At 42.8% G+C, this 23,994-nt stretch overlaps 1 protein-coding gene across 2 annotated transcripts in view; it reads left to right on the forward strand.

Annotated features, from left to right (window-relative positions):
* The window catches only part of RABGAP1L (RAB GTPase activating protein 1 like), a 595,387-nt gene that overhangs the window by 110,836 nt on the left and 460,557 nt on the right, over positions 1–23,994 (forward strand). For both annotated transcript variants that reach the window (XM_073593438.1, XM_073593437.1), the window contains exon 7: positions 9,425–9,535. In XM_073593438.1, coding sequence (XP_073449539.1) covers positions 9,425–9,535 — 111 coding nt within the window. The remainder of the gene's footprint in view (positions 1–9,424; positions 9,536–23,994) is intronic.

The following is a 23,994-nucleotide window of genomic DNA, read 5'->3' on the forward strand; positions in this document are numbered from 1 at the left end:
ACACATAGGTTGGACTTGATGGACGTGTGTCTTTTTTCAACCTCACCTACTATGTAACTATATATTTTACGTCAGATAATGGCAATTGTCTATACTACACAGTGCTTTATCAAATGTAATGCCATCCATTTAAGGTTTAGGTCTGCTTTTTTTTGTGCCTAAAACAGTACCGTGAAAAATCATATCTTAAATAGCAGTGCACTTCCTGGTTTGCAAGGGTGCCTAGGCACACCTGTGCCTACAGCCTGATAACGGTATATCTGCAGTGTGAGATCTAAGGCACTGCAGTCTCTGACTGCTAATGTCAGGAGATTTGAAGTGAGATTTGGTGATGTCGCTACTATACTGCCTTAGCCAGCCATAGATGAATAGAAATTCTGGCCAGTTTAGCAGGGACAGTCAGGATTTCGATCCATCTGTGAGCAGGCTGGTTGTACAAAAGTTAATCTCATGATCGATTTTTGTACAACCAGCCCGTTGGAAAAAAAAATGTGCACGATCAGTGCCACTGGCTATAGCCGATGATGCTGATGAGTGTATTCTGACAGCAGGGATGTCTCTCCGCTGGCCGAATACAATACCTCCAAGAGGAGGGTTTCACCCATCCACATCGAATGCGTGGATTGGGGAATCGATTCTATTTCTTGCGTTCAACCCCCTGGCCAGCCTGTTCTCCTTGCTGGAGGCGCTGATATGAGAAATCAAATTTCTGCCTCTATCAAGGAGCCCAACACTGTGTAGAAACACAGTGCTGAACAAAGCATGGTAAGTCAGTAATGGGGAAAGATTAGCTGCAGGGAGCCTACAGGCAACACTGGTGACTAGTACTTTACCCTCTTCTTGCCTTTTTCAGCTCTTCTTTAACCACTTCCGGACTGCTCGTCATCGTTATATGTTGGTACTTTACGTTGAATACCGTTGGTATGGCAGCCGATAGCTGCCATAACCCCGGTATATTCTTAAACGGTGGGCGGTCTGCTTTCAGGTAAAAGTGGTCTCCACGGCGGCGGGAGAGGTGCCCACCACCCCCCCGATCCCATTCCCACTGCGTTCCGGTTGTCTCTGCTGCTTACCGGAGCAGTCAGTGGCGGAGATGATCCGATCCTTTCCCCTCTGAGGCACTGTGTCGCGACTCGACTCAATGACGTTAGATGATGGAAGCGATGGCCTTAAAGGGATATTTTTTTCTTTTATTTATTGGATTTAAGTGTAAATGTGTGATGTGAGGTCTTTTTGATCCCAGATCTCACATTTAAAGAGATCCTGTCATGCTTTTTTCTATTTCAAGGGATGTTTACATTCCTTGTAAGGCTGCATTCACACCTGAGCGTAGCGTCTTTTATTGCTTTTCTGGCATTTTTTGCACGTTTTTATGTGCAATTTTTGCGCGTTTGTATGCAGCATTTTTGGGCTTTGGCGTTTTTTTTTATTAGCCAATAGAGAAAACTGTTATCTGTTGCATCATTTGTTGCTAGGTATTACAGATTTTTTTCCATTCGCTTTTATTTCTTCTTTTATTATTAATCATTTATTATAATGTTTTTTTCGTTAGGGTAAGGGGGTTGAGTTCAGTTTAGGATTAGGGGTTAGGGTTAATAATAATAATTATTATTATTATTATTATTATACGAATAATAATAAACAAATAAATGTAAAATTAATACACAAATAAATAAAAATGATAAATAAAAAAATAAATTCAATAAATTAATACTAAGGCCCCTTTCACACTTGTGCGACTTCAAAGTCGCGCGATTGTACCGCGATTCGCCTTCGCGATTTTGACAAGACAGCCATTCGACTGTGGATCCGACTTTGCCCACGACTTCAATGAGCAGGGACACGACTTTGATCCCCCAATAATTTGTGGGAACTCCACTCCAATTAAAAAAAAAAAAACGGCATGCGTTCCCCCTTCATGAGCATACCGGGCCCATCGGTCTGGTATGGATTTTAAGGGAAACCACGCCAAAAAAAAAACAGTGTGGGTTCCCCCCCAAAAATCCATACCATACCCTTATCCGAGCACCAGCCCGGCCGGATAGGAAAGGGGGTGTGGACGAGCGAGCGTCCCTCCCCCTCCTGAGCCGTACCAGGCCACATGCCCTCAACATGGGGGGTGGGTCCCTTTTTAATAAGGGAGCCCTCAGATCCTCCTCTATCTTCTGCCAGCTCTTTTACTAGCGTTGGCCGGTCTTCTCCGTCGTCTTCTTCCCTCTTCTCCCCTCTTCTCTTCTTCCGATGTTGACACGACGCTCTCTCCCGGTGTAATGCCGTGTGCGCGGTGCGCAACGACTTATATAGGCATGGGGCGAGGTCACAGGGTGATGTCATCCGGTGACAACGCCTTCTTATCACGTCAATGCCCGGGGCATGCTGGGACTGTGACGTCATAAGGGGGCGGTGTCACCAGATGACATCACCCGGTGACCACGCACCATGCCTATATAAGTCGTTGCGCACCGCGCACACGGCATTACACCGGGAGAGAGCGTCGTGTCAACATCGGAAGAAGAGAAGAGGGAAGGAGACGACGGAGAAGACCGAGCCATCGCTAGTAAAAGAGCTGGCAGAAGATAGCGGAGGAGCCCGGGAGAAGAGGCCGGAGAGCGCGGAGAAGTCGGAAGAGACCCCCGGAGCTGTCTAATAAATTACTTTAAAAACCTTTGTAGTGTGTTTTATTTTTGACACATTTTTACGATGTACCCCATACCCATTTACATAGGGTGGGGGGGCCGGGATCTGGGGGCCCCCTTATTAAAGGGGGCTCCCAGATTCCGATAAGCCCCCCCCCCGCAGACCCCGACAACCAACGGCCAGGGTTGTCAGGAAGGGACCCTTATCCTCATCAACATGGGGACAAGGTGCTGTGGGGTGGGGGAGCGCAGGCCCCCCCCTGCCCCAAAGCACCCACCCCCCCTCATGTTGAGGGCATGCGGCCTGGTACGGCTCAGGAGGGGGGGGGGGGGGCGCTCGCCCCCACCCCCTTTCCTGACCGGCCAGGCTGGTGCTCGGATAAAGGTATGGTATGGATTTTGGGGGGATCCCACACCGTTTTTTTCGGCGTGGGTTTCTCCTTAAATTCCATACCAGACTGAAGTGCCCGGTATGCTCATGAAAGGGGGAACCCATGCCTTTTTTAAAAAAAAACAAATTGGCATTGAGTTCCCCTTTATGCACAAGTCGCATGGATCAGTTAATACTGAATCCGACTTTGATCCGACTTCAGAAAAAAAGTAGTGCAGGAACTACTTTGAAGTCGGCACGACTTAGTCGTGCCAATATGAATGGTAGTCATTCAAAATCATGGAGAATGACTTGTCATGCGACTTTGCAGTCCAAAATCTTGAGACCAGTCATATAAGTGTGAAAGGGGGCTAAGTAACAATAAATAAATAATTAACCCTTAACTTTAACCCTTACCCCGGTGCTCGGGGATTCGTTGGAGGGCCACAAAAGATATATACCGTATTTATCGTTCTGGCAGCCTCGGAGGGGACAGGGAGGGGGCAGGACGAGTGCCGTCAGATTACATACAGGAGAATCTCCTGTTTACTCGATGGCCTCTGTAATAGGAAGTTCCGTCTCCTGGGCTGGCATTGGATGACTGTTTTGTCTATCATAGGATGCGGGACTTTGTATTAAAGAGGCTGCCGAGTAAACAGGAGATTCTGCTGTATGTAATCTGTTGGCGCTCATCCTGTCCCCTTGGAGGCTGCAGATGGGCATTGATCAGGCTGGACTGATGGCAATGGTGAGGCTGCATTCAGAGGCTGCATTCATGGCAATGGTGAGGCTGTAGATGGGCACTGATTAGGCTGCATTGATGGGCACTGACCCTTATTTTGCTTCACAGTTCTTTATTTAAAACTTAAGTTATTTCCTGAAACTTCCCTCTTAAAGTGAAGGTGCAGGTTATACGCCAATAAATACGGTATATCTAAATAACACACCTGAGCTCATCCTTAGACTCTTCACCACACACAGCCACAAAGGCAAGAGAATGCTTGTTGGCCAGTGTATTAGTTAATTTGCATTTAATTTTAATGGTTCAAAGAATGTCAGGCAAAATGGTCGGCCCTCACGCATGTTCACTTTATCAAATCTGGCCCTCTTGGAAGAAAGTTTGGACACCTTTGCTCTAGGGTGTCTGAAAAAAAAATCTATAATGTTTGGGGGTTCTAAATTTCTAAAAAAAAAAGAGAGAAAGCCTGGTGCCGGTCCAAGGATCTGGGCGGATCCCGACCATATGGTTGCAATCTTTCCCCAGCCTGGACCGGCTCTGTGACGTCAGCCAACAGCGGACTGTAGCTTGCTCTCTGCTGAAAACAGGTCACAGGAAAAACCGAAAAACAAACTGCACTCCTATGATCCATAGAAGTACAGCCAAGCTTTGGCTGTACTTCTCCTTTTAGTCTGTGTAATGGAAGGAGCTGTAAACGGAGATTGCTTTAAATTCCAGCTCGATGTATTGAATAATTCAATGTATAAATGTCTCTTCTTATTTTATTCACTGTGTTTCCTGAAGAGTGCTGTGTAATGACTGTAATGTCTGACTTTGTTGTTATACTTTGTCATTACTGGTTACTTTTCTGCTTCTGAAACTGAGCTGGAAAAGCCATTCTGTCTGTGAGACAGCACAATCTTTTTCTATCTGTCTTGCCGAAGCTGTGCCTTAATCGACATGGTAATGTCACAATGGCAGATTACAATGGCTGTCATCTCAGCATTCACCGGCCTGGGTGGAAAATTGCAGTTTCTGCTCTCACATAAAAATGTTGTGAAAGGCTTTAAAAATAGATTATTCAGAAAGGATCTTTTATTTGCCACTTATTTATGTATTAGGGATAAGCAGCTGTATTCACATTGCAGCATGTTTCCTTGTTTCAGCGCTTCGCTGTCAAATTGCACTTCAATGTGGGAATCTTAGAATGAGCTCTTTACAAAGAGGATTATAAAAGCACATTGTGCCTCTTTCTGAAAATAATAGAAAACAGTGTGCCAGCTAGAATCCAGACATCTGCCTGGGCCCACTTCTTGTACACAAGCCTCTTCTTAAAGGCGCTGGGACTCAACAAATGAGACGGTTTTGTCCTGCTTCACGTCTTCAGAGTACTTTCAAATGTCCCACCTGAAATCTCAGGGTAGAAAGGCACATGGCATTGCAAACTCTTATGCCCTGTACACACGTTCGGATTTTCCGACGGAAAATGTTCGATGGGAGCTTGTTATCGGAAATTCCGACCGTATGTAGGCTCTATCGGACATTTTCCATCGGAATTTCCGTCACACAAAATTTGAGATCTGGATCTCAAATTTTCCCGACAACAAAATCCGTTGTCGTAAATTCCGATCGTGTGTATACAATTCCACGCATGCTCGGAATCAAGCAGAAGAGCCGCACTGTATCAGGAACCATGAATCAAACCGAGACAGAAGTAAAGTTAAATCACACTTGTTTAATAATAATAATAATAATGTAAACAGAGTAAGCGTAGTCAAAACAAGCCAGCGTTCAGTAACCGGATCGGGTAGTCAGCCAAGCAAATGTCAGAGAGCCAGAGATAAACGTAGTAGTACAGCAAGCAGGATCAGGAGCCAGAAGGAATGTGAGCCGAGTAAGTCTTCAACAGGAACACAGGAGAAAGTCTCTGTGATGTTGACAAAGGCGAAGGCAGAGATCAAGTGAGCTGAACGGCTTTAAGTAGGCAGGACTGACGAGCAGAATCAACAACAGCTGGGTAACTGTGGAGAGAGATGGGAGCTGGCAATTAGCCGACAACTGAGTGGCCAGCCCAGAGAAGGAAGGGCTGAGCCCAGCCCTGACACACTGGCTATTGAACTTAAATTTTCTGGGCTCGTTGTACGTGTTGTACGTCACTGCGTTCCTGACGTTCGGAATTTCCGACAAGATTTGTGTGACCGTGTGTATGCAAGACAAGTTTGAGCCAACATCCGTCGGAAAAAATCCATGGATTTTGTTGTCGGAATGTCCGATCGTGTGTATGGGGCATTACAGTTGAACTTTAAATTGCTTTTTTCATTTCATACCCAATTTTTAACGCAGTGATGTCATCACTGGGTTTCTGTGATTCTCAACACAACACAGTTAGAGCATGGCAGGAGTATGGGCCTAGCAGGAGGCTTCCTAAAAACATCACAGCAACCTGCCTCAGTGCTGAGCCAAGCAGCGGATTGGTTTTTGGGGGTTATGCACATATCAAAATGCCTTAGTAGGTGGATGTCAGTCTTGAGGTGTAGGCGTTCCTAGGCAGACAGCACTTCCATGTAGATGGTCCTAGGTAACCCCCACGTGTGATGCTGAGCCTCCATGATTAACCACTTGCTGACCAGCTCACATATATATACGGCTGCAAAGTGGCTCGTTCCCGCAAATCGCTGTATGGGTACCTCGGCTCCTCTTTAAGAACCATAGCAGGCGCGCGTGTCCACCCACAATCGTGGGCACGAGAGCCAGAACGGGGATTTGTGTGTCTAAACACACACATCCCTTTTCTGACAGGAGAGGAGAGACAGTTCTGCTGTTCGTAGTAAATACCAGCTTTATTTCATCTGTTTAAAATGACATCCAAAGTGCAGCAAGAGAAGGGAGACTGCTAATGGTTTTTTTTTTTTTCTTTTGGGATATTTATTATAGCAAAAAGTAAAAAATATTGTTTTATTTCAAAACTGTCTTGCTTTTTTTGTTTATAGCGCAAAATATAAAAAACGCAGAGGTGATCAAATACCACTAAAAGAAAGCTCTATTTGTGGGGGAAAAAAAGGACATACATTTTGTTTGGGACAGCGTCACACGACCGCACAATTTTCAGCAATGCAGTGCCGTATCGCAAAAAATGGCCTCATCATTAAGGGGGATATCTTCCGGGGTTGAGTGGTTAAAAAGTGTAATCTGATAAATGTTACCAGGCAGGGATTTTACGGCTGGGGAGGAAAGAACTAGAGCAGTGGTTGCCATCCTTTCAGACCTCATGGACCACAAAACTCACAATTTTGAATCCCACGGACCACTAACATCAGTTTTGCATGCCTTTTATACACATCGTGATCCGGCTTTCTGCCTCCCCCCTGCATCACACTGCTGCCTTATATACACACAATGATCCGGCACTCTGCCTCCCTCCCCCTGGATCACACTGCTGCCTTATATACACACAATGATCCGGCTCTCTGCCTCCCTCCCCCTGGATCACACTGCTGCCTTATATACACACAATGATCCGGCTTTCTGCCTCCCTCCCCCTGGATCACACTGCTGCCTTATATACACACAATGATCCGGCTCTCTGCCTCCCTCCCCCTGGATCACACTGCTGCCTTATATACACACAATGATCCGGCTCTCTGCCTCCCTCCCCCTGGATCACACTGCTGCCTTATATACACACAATGATCCGGCTCTCTGCCTCCCTCCCCCTGGATCACACTGCTGCCTTATATACACACAATGATCCGGCTCTCTGCCTCCCTCCCCCTGGATCACACTGCTGCCTTATATACACACAATGATCCGGCTCTCTGCCTCCCTCCCCCTGGATCACACTGCTGCCTTATATACACACAATGATCCGGCTCTCTGCCTCCCTCCCCCTGGATCACACTGCTGCCTTATATACACACAATGATCCGGCTCTCTGCCTCCTTCCCCCTTGGATCACACTGCTGCCTTATATACACACAATGATCCGGCTCTCTGCCTCCCTCCCCCTGGATCACACTGCTGCCTTATATACACACAATGATCCGGCTCTCTGCCTCCTTCCCCCCTAGATCACACTGCTGCCTTATATACACACAATGATCCAGCTCTCTGCCTCCCTCCCCCTGGATCACACTGCTGCCTTATATACACACAATGATCCGGCTCTCTGCCTCCCTCCCCCTGGATCACACTGCTGCCTTATATACACACAATGATCCGGCTCTCTGCCTCCCTCCCCCTGGATCACACTGCTGCCTTATATACACAAAATGATCTGGCTCTCTGCCCCCTTCCCCCTGGATCACACTGCTGCCTTATATACACACAATGATCCGGCTCTCTGCCTCCCTCCCCCTGGATCACACTGCTGCCTTATATACACACAATGATCCGGCTCTCTGCCTCCCTCCCCCTGGATCACACTGCTGCCTTATATACACAAAATGATCCGGCTCTCTGCCCCCTTCCCCCTGGATCACACTGCTGCCTTATATACACACAATGATCCGGCTCTCTGCCTCCCTCCCCCTGGATCACACTGCTGCCTTATATACACACAATGATCCGGCTCTCTGCCTCCCTCCCCCTGGATCACACTGCTGCCTTATATACACACAATGATCCGGCTCTCTGCCTCCCTCCCCCTGGATCAAACTGCTGCCTTATACACATAATGCCCCCCCGAACTCTGCATCACACTGCTGCCTTACACAGACTCATTATTTGGACCTCATCTTATCCAGCAATGTGCTTGAGCTCCATACTCCCTCCCACAGTCTGATCAGCGCTGCCATTGGATGCCCCCTCTTTCACCTCTCGCCCTCTGCACTACTCCTGGCGCCTCCCTCTGAGTTCACAGGAGCCAGAACTACAGAGGAGACATCAGGTATGATGTATTGACTGTCAGTGCGCATTGAGAACACTGGAAACATTGAGCTGTATACATCCGCCACAATGTTGATTTGCGGCAGAACCCCTGGGGACCACCAACATTTTCTAGTGGACCATCAGTGGTCCACAGACCGCTGGATGGCAACCGCTGAACTAGATGATGCTGGACATGCTGCAGCCAGGAAATAATGTGGACTATATCTGATTTGCTGCAGCTCCTAAAGCAAACTTCAGGAAGCTCAAAGTGTACAGTGAAATCTGACCAAGCATTTTCACGACAGGAGAGGTGCCTGTAAAACTATGCAAGACTGACATCACTGCGCTGCCTCTCCACCTCATCCAATCAGAGAACATTTTGCATTCATTGAGAAAAATACAAGGCGTTCTTTGAATGGCTCCCTTGTCAAGCGAGTGACCCACTGTGGTTACTATGCAGCATGGCAGACACAGGACCCAGAAGACCGTGCGGATCACTATAGTAGTGGCAGGTATGGAATATGTATACATATATTGGTCCAGGCTGGATCAATCTAGCTATGCAAAAAAAACACACTTTGGTAAATACCAGCTTTATTTCATCTGTTTAAAATGACATCCAAAGTGCAGCAAGAAAAGGGAGACCGCTAATGTTTCAATCTTTGTAGCGATTAGTCATAGCATTCCCAACCCTAAAACGAAAGTGTTTTATGTGGAATATCACCTCCAAACATGCTAGTAGTTGGTAGTTTCTTTGCTTCGATAGAACTATAGGTACTGTATGTTTAAAATGAGTTATTTTAATAATGTATGTTTCTTTCTTGCTTTCTGCAGTCCTGTACCCAAAGATCGAGATAAACTGTTCTTCAAACTCAGACAGGGAACAGAGAAGAAAGTGGTCATCACAGTCCAGCAGATGTCAAACAAGGAGCTGGTGGTGGAGAGGTAAGGACAGTGTTGGTGCCATGTGTTTTTTACTTTTCACTCTGTGTTTCATTAGAGAAATCAAATTGCTTTAAAGTGGTTGTAAATCTCAGACATGAAAAATGAACAAGGCATACCCCTCTGTAGTGTGTACTTGATTCATATAAGAGCACTAGTTGTTATTTCTGTCTGCTGCTTTGTTTCTCTGCTGTCAGCTTGGATCGCTTCTGATAAGTTTTCCTGACACCAAGAAAAATATTGTGAAGGGGAGGGACCTCCAGCTGATTGACAGCCTCAGCTCTGTTCCCTGTGTGCTGTGTGGAGGGGAGGGGGGGGTGTCCCTTCCATCCAATCAGCTCTCAGAACTCTCCTTACTGAGCTCTGCAGAGTGTAAATTCAGCTCTTCACCCCCTTTTTTCTGATGTAAAGAGAACAGTGTAGCGCTGGACAAATACTATGAATGAAAAATATTGTGAAACTATTGTAAAAATATAAACAATCAATGATGAATACCATCTAATGATATTAACTAGTGAAAAAAAAAACATTAAATCCACAAATCCATAAGTGATGAGGAAACAAATATATTGAATGCAGAAAAAAAAAGTTCTGAATTATAATGTGATTAAAGTCCAAAAGTTGTTCCATGCGGAGTTCTGCATTAGTAATCCACTGCCAGTGCTGCCCACCACCTGGTGATAATGTAATGAAGGCTTACCAGAGAGCCAGTGACCGCCCTTACTCAGGGGGGTCAAAACAGGCTTAGTAGAGGGAGAAGTAGCGATGAACTTCGAGGGATGTCCTTTAAGAGACTCTGTGAGGAATCTTGCTGACCCGCTTCCTGGGCGACTATTCAACAGCAACAGAGCGCCAATTCGGAAGATGTGATCCCAAAGATACTTCCCATGGAGAAGTCCAGTCTCGGTACAAAAGGGATGTTTAGATCGAATTGAAGGTCCCGAATGTTTCTAGGCCTGCTGTCACAGAGGAGAGGAAGGGGAGTTGATCTGTGAAAGCATCAGTCTGCCTGGTGTGAGGCTGGTGAAATCAACCACCTGTCTTTTTTTTCTGATGGCTCAGAAAAGCTTTATATATTCTGTGCTTTGAGCGGAAGTAGAGAAGACTGCAGATAAATAGGCACAGGAGGATTTGTTTAATCTCTGTGCATTACCTGAGGCCAGTTCCTTCGCTGGGAATATGTAAGGGTTTCCAACATGGGTGCTCAACCCGTGTCCCTCCAGCTGTTGCGGAACTAAAAGTCCCATGAGGCATTGCAAGGCTGTCAGTTAAACTAACATGACTCCTAAAGGCAGAGGCGTGATAGGACTTATAGTTCCGCAAAAGCTGGAGTGCCACAGATTGTGCAACCATGGTTTACAACCACTTTAAAGCAGGCCTTCACAGCACTAGCTCTTCTAGGCTAAGCTCTTCATTTTTATGAGTCCCCCAACATGTTTATTACTAGGTGATCCTACCTATGGATCTGTTTATTTTCCACATCCTGTATAAGATAACAACGTTCTGTAGTGAACTCAGTGCAGCATCATCACCCCGTAGAGAAGGTAGTCTAAAATGGACATGTAGTTTTAGATAGAATTTAGTTAAAGGCTTATCTCTGTTCAGAGGTCCCTCACCGGCATCTTCTTTCCAGCATATTCCAGGTGCCGGTCTTCGGGCAGCTTTGATCTGCACAGGTCAGTGTACATTCAATAGGGGATTGTGGACATGCAGGCAAATGTATTTTATTGCAGAAGAGTCATTGTATGTCTCTTCTGCAATTAAGAGCCCTCCTGCTTGCAATTTTTTTATTTTTTAACTTTAGTTCCTCTTTAAAGTGATTGTAAAGTCTTTTTTTTTCTAAAAAAGTAACAAACATGTTATACTTGCCTGCTCTGTGCAGTGGATTTGCACAGAGCAGCCCAGATATTCCTCTTCTTGGGTCTCTCCTCTGTGCTCCAGGCCCCTCTCTCCTGTTGAGTACCCCCACAGCAAGCAGCTTGCTATGGGGGCACCCAAGCTGAGCTGTAGCTCTGTGTGTCCTTTCAGACACAGAGCTGTGGTTCGGCCCCTCCCCCTCTCTCTTCTAATTGGCTAACTGACTTTAACAGCAGCGGGAGCCAATGGTTCTGCAGCTCTCTCAGCCAATCAGGAGGGAGAGTCACGGATGGCCAAAACATTTTGTCTACATCGCTGGACAGAGATGGGGCCCAGGTAAGTATTAGGGGGCTGCTGCACACAGAAGGCTTTTTATCCTAATGCATAAAGATGAAAAACCTGCTGACTTTACAACCCCTTTAAGGAATAAAGAAATTTAAGCCCCACGTCAGCTAATACAGGTGCATCTCAATCAAAATTTGAATATCATCAAAAAGTTAAATTATTTCAGTAATTCAATTCAAAAAGTGAAACTCCTATATTTTATATAGGTGCGTTACACACAGGCTGATATATTTTAAGCATTTCTCTCTTTTAATTTTGATGATTATGGCTTACAGCTAGTGAAATCCCAAAATTCAGTATCTCAGAAAATTAGAATATTGTGAAAAAGTTCAATATTGTAGACTCATGGTGTCAAACTCTGATCAGCTAATTAACTCAAAACACCTGTAAAGGTTTTTTGAGCATATAAATGGTTTCTCGGTCTGGTTCAGTAGGTTACACAATCGTGGTGAAGACTGCTGACTTGACAGTTGTCCAGAATACAGTTATTGACACCCTTCACAAGGAGGGTAAGTCAAAAAAGGTCATTGCTAAAGAAGCTGGCTGTTCAGAGTGCTGTATCCAAGCATATTAATGGAAAGCTGACTGGAAGGAAAAAGTGTGGTGGAAAAAGGTGCACAAGTAATGGCGATAACCGCAGCAATGGGAAGATTATGAAGCAAGGGCCATTCAAGAATTTGGGGGAGATTCACAGGGAGTGGACTACGACTGGTGTCAGTGCTTCAAGAGCCACAACACACAGACGTATCTAGGACATGGGCTACAACTGTTGCATTCCTTGTGTCAAGCCACTCCTGAACTAGACAACGTCCAAAGCATCTTACCTCGGCTAAGGTGAAAAAGGGGCTGGACTGTTACTCATTTGTCCAAAGTCCTCTTTTCGGATGAAAGTAAATTTTGCATTTCGTTTGGAAATCAAGGTCCCAGAGTCTGGAGGGAGAGTGGAGAGGCACAGAGTCCAGGTTGCATGAGGTCCAGTGTGAAGTTTCCACAGTCAGTGATGATTTGGAGAGCCATGTTATCTGCTGGTGGTGTTCCACTGTTTTATCAAACAAATACAGAGTTTTGCCCATTGGGACTTTAAATGAAGCGCCACACAGCCAGTTATAAAAACATGGTATAGGTTTATTGAGTATGCCAGCAATGCCAAACAGTTGGCCCAAATGTATAAGTCCATTAAGTTTTTACATACAGTCATCAAATAATCCATGGTAATTGTGTCGTATCATGTATGGTCACCCAACGCGTTTCATGAGTTCAGTCTCACTCTTCAGGGGTTGATGCATATACATAATCTGTAAAGTAAAATGGTTTAAAGAAGTCAAGTCCAAAGTCAGCTCAGCCCTCTACCAGGAAATTCTAGAGCACTTCATGCTTCCCTCTGCTGACCAGCTTTATGGAGATGCTGATTTCATTTTCCAGCAGGACTTGGCACCTGCCTACACTGCCCAAAGAACCAATACCTGGTTTAATGATCATAGTATCACTGTGCTTGATTGCGCAGTAAACTCACCTGACCTAAACCCCATAGAGAATCTGTGGGGTATTGTCAAGAGGAAGATGGGAGACACCAGACCCAACAATGCAGAGGAGCTAAAGGCCTCTATCAAAGCAACCTGGGCTTCCATAACACCTCAGCAATGCTACAGACTGATCGCCTTCATGCCACGCCACATTGGTGCAGTAATTAATGCAAAATGAGCCCCGACCAAGTATTAAGTGCATATTATACTGTACATGGACATACTTTTCAGTAAGCCAACATTTCTGCATTTTAAATCCTTTTTTTATTGGTCTTATGTAATATTCTATTTTTCTGAGATACTGAATTTTGGGTTTTCACTAGCTGGAAGTCATAATCGTCAAAATTAAAAGAGAGAAATGCTTGAAATATATCACTCAGTGTGTAACACATTTATATAAGATATGAGTTTCACTTTTTGAATCGAATTACTGAAATAAATGTAACTTTTTGATGATATTCAAATTTTTGAGATGCACCTGTAGTTGTAAGGTGTTAAAGCAGAAGTTTTGTTTAAATGTCCCTATTAGTATAATGGTTTGCTGGATAGCGTGGCCTGCCTGTAAAACTGGGGAATAATATAAATAGATAAAGGAATTCATATACTAAACACTATGAGGTGGATTTACTAAAAGTAATTAGACTGTACACTTTGCAAGTACAGTTGCTTAGTAAATGAGGGGAAGCTCTGCTGATTTTTGTTTTCAATAATTTGTATTAAAGGTTTTCACAAAAAGGCAAAGGAAGTACAGTTCAAAAAAAATTAAGCCAGCCTTAAGCAATGTTACAAGATTTGCAGCGCAGTCATTACAAAGAACATTTTTACTATACCTTATGAGGTCATGTACAGCATACTCAATGACAAAAAGTGCGTACACAAGATTGCATAAACGCAAGGCATGCTAAAACCACATATATATATATATATATATATATATATATAACCCCCCCTTTTTGTGTTTATACATTGGTCAGCATTTTTTTTTAGCACTGATCACTGTAATAATGTCACTGGTCCCTAAAAAGTGTCACTTGGGGTCAGAATTATCCGCTGCAATGTCGCAGTCCCACTAAAAATCGCAGATCGCTGCCATTACCAGTAAAAGCAATAAAAAAAAATAAAAGTTCATAAATCTATCCCATAGTTTGTAGATGCTATAACTTTTGTGCAAACCAATTAATATACGCTTATTGCAACCCCCCCCCCAAAAAAAAAAATATGTAGAAGAATACATATTGGCCTAAACTGATGAAGAATTTTTTATTTTTATTATATATATATATATATATATATATATATATATATATATATATATATATATATATATATATATATATATATATATATATATATATATATATATATATTTTTTGGATATGTATTATAGCAGAAAGTAAAAAAAAATATATATTTTATTTATTTATTTTCTTCAAAATTGTTGGTCTTTTTTTGTTTATAGCACAAAAAACGCGGTGAGGTGATCAAATACCACAAAAAGAAAGCTCTATTTGTGGGGGGAAAAAAGGTTATCAGTTTTGTTTGGGTGAAATGTCGCACAACTGTGCAATAAACAACAACAAAGAGGGTCCCCTATTGGCGGACTTTTTAGGCTCATGTAAAAACCATAGAAAGGTATACTTAGTACAAATATAATTTATTAAATTGACACAATAAAAATATAACAAAACTATAGCATCTATTGTTAGGAATGTGAATCAAGCAGTGTTGCAATAATGCGTATACAGTGTTTGAGGCAGTACTCTTGCACCAACGCATTTCTGAGTCAAACTCCTTCTTCAGGGGTGATGTATATTTGAGATAGTTCTATATTAGAGAAAATGTATTAAGAAGATGATAATCAACATATGAGTATCCATCAATAAAGCATTTCATAATATATTTTTCATGTCTGATACACTTACATTAAACACTGTGTTGGCTGACTTGACATTCCATACAGTTTTTGGTTAAAAACAGTGACATAGTCTGTCTACCCAGTATGCTCTTGGCTCCGACACAAACACATCTATGTATTAAGGGTGGTATAGATCTGTATGTAGGTGGAAATGGAGTTTACTCCACAAAGATATATACATAGTATTCTCTTCAAAAAGAAAAGAGAGCCCCAAAAAAATGGGCGTAAAATAAATACTTGAGGCTCCACTGAGGCGAAAGGCAACTCCTGCAAAAGATGTGATAACATAAGTGTATAGTAAGGAATCCTATTTATTAAATATTAAGTACAATAAGGAAGCTAATTCACGGTTAAACTCATACCTGGAGGTGGCTCAACAGTTGATGTTTATAGATGTATATTTGATAGCTAAAAAGATGGTAAATAAAATAAGGTGTTCAATTAACTATTTAAATTTCAGATATTACTTTCAAATATTATGTCCTCACACTAGACAGTTATGTAAAAGAATAATATAGATACTGTATTACTGTAAAACCAGATGAGACTAATTTGCTTGATGGAACTACAATTATCATGTATGGAGTATGTGCGGTAAAAATAATGTTAAGTATAATAATTTTCGTGTATTCAATTCTGTATGGGTTTAATCTATTAGATTAATTGGGAGTAGCCAGGGGCATCCCAGGTACAGCCCAATTATAAATATAATTAATGAGTTTAAGCGGAAAACAAATAGCCATTGAATGGCAGTTGTTCATTTATATAGTATAGAGGTACAGATTCAAGTACTAGTTTCTCCAAGCAGGAAATGTGTAGAGAGGTGAAGGGGTTGTTATAATTCTGTATCCTCTGAATGGAGCTGGTGAGCTTTGTTTGGGAATTAGTTATGATATATAGGATGTTAAAAAATGTCTATATATAATCAGTCTGATATTGAATAAATCGAACAAAAAAAGTCCCGGGCATAGCCTCAGTGTATAAGTTATAAGAGTAAAGTTGGCCAGCCTAAGCTAGTATCAGAGTTCTTGAACAGAGGTTATTAACTTACAAGGCAAAGGAGTAGGCCAGATCATGCAGCTATTCAGGCCGGTGTCATCCCGAAGTATGTGGAGGATGTCCGGCATAGGAATAAGCTGCATTATAAAACCCTTCTCCCCCAATCAGCTGTTGATGTCTAATACAACAGCTGATGTAGTGGGAGGGAGAGGAGGAAGGTGCGAGCCATGTATGGCCCCCTGGGAGGAGTGAGCGCCGTCCTGTCCGCGGCGCGCATGCGCGAGCCTATGCGTCGGGACGTTGACACGCACAATCCACCCACCGACACAGAATACTTCCCTGGTGGACTGCGCATGTCCACCAGGGTCGCAAGATGGAGGCCAGTCGAGAATGGATGCAGACTGTAGCCTCACATAGTGCCGCCACAGATTACATAGCCCGGGCGGCTTTTTGTGCTGGGCGAGCGTCAAGTTTTAGGTGGTAGTGTGATGTTATAAAACATCCACTTAGAAATAAATTGTAGAAGATGAAGAAATAAAAATGCAAATAGAATGGCAGTTTTGTAATTTTCTGGAAGCAAGAGAGTACTGGTGACAGGAAAGGTCTCACAGGTATAAATGGCATTTTGGGATACAGATTTACATATTAAAAAAATATATATAAGTTTACATATCAAAAAATGTATATAGGCAAAAGATCCAGATCATAAGACTCATTGATGTAATATATACAAGAAGAGGAGGTTAATGGCAGGATCAACAAAAGTCTCTTTCACTGGAGAACAATAAAGACAACACCTCTTTTTAGATAGGGGAACTCCTTAGGGGCATTTACCAATTTGGCACAGAATCACACATGGTTTTTAAATGTTTAAGTTAAAGTAACACAATGGTACCAAGATGAGGTGTCACATCTGTATACACATAATAGTCTGTGATTTTATGTCCATATGCATTCAATAAAATATATATATTAAACATGACAAATCATACATGTGGTTACCGTGCCATATGAAAATACAATAATAGGATGATATGATGATATAGTAATGTGCTGGAGCAGTAGTATACAGCAAAAATTCATCATTATCCTATTTGTTCCAACCTTGAAATCTAAATACGGATAGATGTAAATAAACTGCTCGCATCCGAATCCCAGAGAAGGGGAGATCAACATGGAGGAAAGGACAGATTTTAATATTATTGTTCTCTACCCCCTGAGGAGAAACCCTCAAGGAATGGCTTGAACCAAATTGTTTCATTCAAGCCCGGAGGTTGAGTGGCCTTTAGTCTATATATCCATCGTGATTCCATCTGTAGTAGGCTTTTGTTCCAGTCTCCACCTCTGGGATTCGGATGCATGCGGTCCAGAATGAGGAATCTTATCATTGGAAACTTTCCATTGTGCACCAATGTGGTATGTCTCCCAAGAGGGAGATCAGGGTCGCAAGTTTTCATAGATGTTATGTGTCTATACGCCCTTCTCCAAAATTCCACTTTTGTTTTGCCAATATAGAAGCATGTGCATTCGTATAAAAGCATGTATATCACCCCATGGGTTCTGCAATTGGCAAAATGTTTAGGGTAAAAAGTCTGGCCGTTAGGGAGGGTGTGATTTTTTCGTGTGAGCATGTATTGACAGTAGTTACATGCTCCACATTTGAAAGTTTCCTTGTATTTGCAGTGAGATTTGTTCGATTCCCCCTTGTATTCACTGGTGGTGATTCTATCCTTTAAGGCTGTAGCTTGTTTAAAGGTGAAGCGGGGCTTGGGAGGGACAAAAGGTCCCAGTGCTGGGTCACATTGCAGCATATGCCACAACTGTGCAATTATCATTTAAAGTGACATAGTGCCGTATCGTAAAAAATGGCCTGGTCATTAAGGGGGTAAATTCTTCTGGGCCTGAAGTGGTTAATGTAATGCTAAAGGCGCTCCTGGCTCCTCCCTCCCACCGAGTGCCCCATAAGACACAGCGAATGGGAATCAGCCCCGCCCACCAGTCCCTCTCCACTGGCTGCGATTAGCCACGGTGGGAGCCAATGAGAAGGCACAGAGTCGGTACAGCAACAGCTCTTGCTCATATTTCTGGTTTGAGATCGGGCTCCGGTATGTATTTAGGGGGGCTGCAGGGCAAGCTACTTACTTTTCATGCATACCCTTTTACAACCACTTTAGGCAGAAGGTGATCGAAGATTCCCCCACTCCCTCACCAGGACATTGTATTCCAATATGCCTGTTTAACAGAAGCTGATCTAACAATTGACTTCTGTTGAACAAAAATGGCCACACATGGATCAAAATTCAGCCGTTCCTGCTGAACCAGCCACATTTCTATCCATCTAAAGGCAGCTTTGCTCTGCTGAAACCAATGAAAACCTGATATTGATGAGAATCTTCCTCCCCGTATCCAAAACAAAACCGCATTTTAAAAAACTGAAGCTTCGCTTTAGACATTTGAAAATCATTTTTCAATCTGCATTTTGCATTTTTGTAAGTTCTGCAAATGTCTTCAGCTTCATGTTTGCGATAACTCACATTAGCAGCTGTAATATTTCAGATTTGCCTGCAGGCAGTTGCGATTAACAAGTTCTATACTGTAAATTTTCTTCAGGTGTGCATAGTTTACAGGAGAATTTCAGTGCTTGTTCACACCACAATTTTAGCAGTCCGTATGCATTTTTTCATATACATTAGTACATGTTTTTGCTGCATTTTCAATGCATTTCAGTACGTGTTTTTTTTTTTCCCTCCTTTTTATTTTTTTATTTTATGACAATTGAAAAATCTTTATTTTTAATTAGAGTATGCTTTTCAATGCATTCTGGTGCCTTTCCATGCATTGTGATACGTTCCGGATGAAAAAAAATGCAGCAGGTTGTACGTTTGTTGGAACTGACTGCACTGTTGTGAACTAGGGCCATTGGAATACGTGGCAGACACTGTGCATGCATTCTGAATGCAGTTCAAAAACGCAATAGAAGGCATCTGATATAAACCAGCCCTCAGTGTTTGTAAGTCTGCATATCATTTCTCAGTTATGTACTCAATGCTTTATATATTGCATATGTTCACTAGCTTGCTTGCGATGAATTCAGCAGGTGGTGGGTCTAGTCTAGTGAATCTTATTGATGGGGTGCGCTTGGCCATCTAATAAAGACGAATGCATTTCTTTCTTAGCTTCAAGACATTTAACAGGCTTCTCTACTGTACTGAAATGGCTTACACTGATTTCACTGCACACTGTGAGCTTCTCACAATATGCATTAGAAGCTGCAGCAAGGCAGATCGAGCACGTCTCACTTCCTGGCTGGAGTACTTCTAGCATAACTTAGTTTTTTCCTCCCTAGTCTGACTTGCTTATCTGCTCATTTCATTCTTTGGATTGCATTTCTTTCAAACATAAAGGCTCATTATCAAATATGTGCATGACCTAGGGCAGTCTGCATTTTAATATTTGTATAGGCAGATAACACTGAGGTTCACAGCTGAGCGTAGTGCCTTCTTGTGTTTTAACTGCATTTTTTATGTGTTTTTCTTAAAGGATTTTTGGCCCTTTTTTATGCGCGAGTTGCACGTTTTTGTACAGCATTTTTGAGCTTTGGCGTTTTTTTTTTAGCCAATAGAGAAAACTATCATCTGTTGTATCATTTGTTGCTAGGTATTTCAGATCTTTTAGCTTTTACATTAACTTTAATTCTTTTTTTTATTATTGTTATTATTATTCATTTGTTGTTGTTTTTTTTTTCCGCTGGGGTAAGGGGTTAGAGTTGAGGTTAGGAGTAGAGGTCGACCGATATGGGTTTTTCTCTGGCCGATGCCGATATTTAGAAATCGCGGTGGCCGGTTTTTTTGGGCCGATATATTTGGCCGATTTTTTTTTTTCCCTTTCTTTTTTCCCTTCATCTCATAAAATCTAACAGTTAGACCCCTTTCACACTGGGGCGTTTTTCAGGCGCTTTTGGGCTAAAAATAGCACCTGTAAAGTGCCTGTAAAACGGCTCCCCTGCAGTCTCAGTGTGATATCCTGAGTGCTTTCACACTGAGGCGATGCGCTGGCAGGATGTAAAAAAAAGTCCTACAAACGGCATCTTTGGAGCGGTGTATACCGCTGCTCCACTACTCCTGCCCATTGAAATGAATGCGCACCGCTGCCGAAGCGCCTGCAAAGCGTTTTGGCAGCGGCGCTTCAGGGGCGCATTTAACCCCTTCCTCGGCCGCTAGCTGGGTTATAAGCTCCCCGCTAGCAGCCGAATAGCGCCTCTAAAATGATGGTAAAGCGCCGCTAAAACTAGCAGCGTTTTACCATCAACGCATGCCCGCTCCAGTGTGAAAGCAACCTTAAGTAATACAGAAATTTTTTTTCATTTAAACATTAAACAAAACAAACCATCAATCAGTTCACTTGTATGTATAATTTAAAAAAAAAAAACAAAAAAAAAAAATATCTTAAATAATAAATACACAAAAACAGGTAATCAAAACTTTTGGACGAAAAAAAATGGGCTAACTTTACTGCTTAGGTTTTTTTTGTAATTCATTACTGTATTTTTTTTTTTTTTAAATTGCGTTTGAAAGACCGCTGCGCAAATACCGTGTGACATAAAATATTGCAACAATCACCATTTTATTCCCTAGGGTCTCTGCTAAAAAAATATATATAATGTTTGGGGGTTCTAAGTGATTTTCTAGCAGAAAATACAGGATTTTTACTTGTAAGCAACAAGTGTCAGAAAAGATTTAGTCTTTAAATGGTTAAACTGAGAGCTTCTACACGCAGAGTTCAGTCTATTGATAAAAAGAACCTGAAAGATACAATGTATCTTCTTATCAGACTTGGCAGGCTGCCCAGAGGAGGAGAGAATCCTCTCCACAGATAACTTCAGGAAACTTGCATTAAAGTGGAGTTCCACCCAAAAGTGGAACTTCCACTCATCAGGTTCCTCCCCCCCTCCGGTGACACAGTTGGCACCTTTCAGGGGGGAGGGGGGTACAGATACCTGTATATTACAGGTATCTGTACCCACTTCCGGCGTAGATAGCCGCAGAATCTGCGGTTATTTACGCCACTTCCTGCTCCCTCCCCGCTGCCTGCTGGGAAACACACGGGTCCCAGAGGCAGCAGGGAGCATTCGTATTGCGCGGCGCGATTCGCGCATGCGCAGTAGGGAACCGGGAAGTGAAGCCGCACGGCTTCACTTCCTGATTCCCTTACCGAAGATGGAGGCGGCAGCACCCGAGGACGGAGAGACGCTTCGGCCTCGGGTGCCGACATCGCGGGCGCCCTGGACAGGTAAGTGTCCATGTTTTAAAAGTCAGCAGCTGCAGTATTTGTAGCTGCTGACTTTTAAAATTTTTTTTTTCGGCGGCGCTCCGCTTTAACTTCTATTACAGAAGTCATTTGCAAGTCACGGCTGAAGTTATAATCGGCCTTTTTTATCAGCACAATCGGCCGATGCCGATTAAGTAAAAAAACGCCAAATATTGGCCGATATATCGGTCGACCTCTAGTTAGGAGTTGGGGTTAGGGTTATTTATTTTTTTGTTAGTGTTACTACTACTGCTACTACTATCATAACCCTTAAAAAAATAAATACATGTATTAATAGTTTTTTTTTTTTTTTTTGGGGGGGGGGGGTTGTTTATTATTATTTTATTATTACTAATAATTTGTTATTTTTTTAAGGTTGGGGTTAACTATTATTTATGTATTATTACTTATTTTAATTAATTTTATTTATAATGATTTTTAGTTATTTGTGTAGTTATTTTACATTTATTTATTCATACATTACTATTAAATTCTTTTGAGCAGAAAAACAGGCAAATGCGCACAAAAACACGCCAATGGTGTGTGTCCATTAATTTCTATGGGAATAAAAATGCGTCAAAAACGCTCACATCTGCCTGTTTTAAGCTACAAAAAAAGCTCCAGAACTTGTTTGGCTGCAGGCGAGTGGAGATGTGAACCCTCTCCATAGAAAATAATAGATTTATTTTTTTCTCCTCCAGCATTTTGGAGCTTCCAGCTTCAAGCTACAAAATGCTGAGGTGTGAATGGGGCCTGATAGGTTGAAGTCTACTGGAATTTCTGGCAGAATCAGCAGTTTTTTTCTCAAACAGATATAACAGAACACTTTAAATTGTATATTTAACAGACCAACTGGGTCCAAATAGGAGAAGTTCGTTGTTGGGGCTTTCATGTCCTCGTTTGCCCACTCGAGTTTTGTGATCCTGACAATCCTGCTGTCCGTGTGGAATGGATTGTAGCTCTTTTAGCAGTGATTGCAGTGTGGAATATCCTGGTTTCTGTAATAATCCTGAGTTGGTGATCAGGCAGACTGTTCATTCCATCTATATAATTACGTTTACGATGGCTGTAATAAAGCTCTTTGTGTATAGCTTCATAACCACCATCCATTAATACCTGCTCCCATTGCAGATAATCCTTTCATGTGACACCCTGTTATTATTTTAATATTGATAATTAAATGTTAACTTTTGAAGTTCTGCTTCATTGCAGCTTTTGTTAGGCTTGTCTGACGGGGCATAGAGCAGATATTTTCTATTCCTGTGACAAAGTAATTGGGAGCTTTGGACTTGTCAAAGAACGGATTGAAGGAATTGCACCATAGTCAGAGTAGACTGTTGTGGGTGGAAAGGGGTGAACGCAGCCTGAGCTCATTTTGTTTTTAGAGATAAATAAAGCAAGGCCACCATCAGGCCTTCAGTATAGGTTATAGCTGAAGCAGACTAGTGTTTTAATAGCTTAGACTTTTACTCTACCACAGGTGAACCGAGTGGCAGGGTTGCACAGGGCAGGGCGAGTATAGGCAGTGATGGTGTATTTAAAGAAACCTTGTCACGTTTTATAGTAAGGTGAGAGTCTCTTTAAATCTCACCCTTGACCTACTAATATCACCTTCCCCACTCTCCCCTGCCACTGCATCAGCAGGGAAGTCAGTCACTGTGTAAGCTCTGTGTTGGATGATGGTCAAAGCTTACACAGGGTAAATGTTGTTCTTTTAACTGGAGGGTAATTTTTTGGGCCTGGAAAATGGTCGCTAGGCCTGAGTTCTCTATCTTGGAGGAAATTACATGCTTCCCCCATACCTGGAAGTGGGTATTTTGCTGCAGGTGCAATATAGCTGCAGGGGAGTGCGGTGTGAGTTTATTATTATTCAGGATTTATATAGCACCAACAGCTTGCTAAGGACTTTACAAATTAAAGGGAGACTGTCAGGACCCAGATCTGAACCTGCAACCTCTACTGTGTCTGTAGTATCTCTTCTTGCTGAGCTACCTGCTAGCCAGCTCCCTGCCTGATACCTTAGAAAACCTTGCCTTGTGTCTTTTTTCTCTTGAACCTTGAACCCTGTGCTCCTCCCATGAACTTTCTATTTAAAGCATGCCTTTGCACTCCCTGTTTGCCAGAATACTGTGTTCTCTCTCCAATATTTTGCTCTTGTCCTGATGCTGTCCATAGCTCCACCTCCACCATATCTATACCTCTTGTTACATCATTTTGCTTGTTCCTCAACTACGCTTCGGCTTGATCCCAACTGGCAACCATTTGTTACCGACCTTTGGCTTGTTTACTGACTACGCTTCTGCTTGATCCCTATCTGCTACTGGACTCCGACTTGCCCACCTCCTGGTGGGGTGATCCTGAGGACCACGACTTGGTATTAACACACAGCAAAACCCATCTCCACCATCAGGAGATCTGGTGAATACTGGTTAGGGCTCAGTTGAGCCTGCGTCATCCATGGGGGATTCATCATCAGGACTGGCTGGGCTAAGGGTACAATGCTGTGGAGGACTGCC

Source organism: Aquarana catesbeiana, linkage group LG07 (genome assembly GCF_042186555.1).
Source record: "Aquarana catesbeiana isolate 2022-GZ linkage group LG07, ASM4218655v1, whole genome shotgun sequence".
In the NCBI taxonomy this organism is placed as follows: domain Eukaryota; kingdom Metazoa; phylum Chordata; class Amphibia; order Anura; family Ranidae; genus Aquarana; species Aquarana catesbeiana.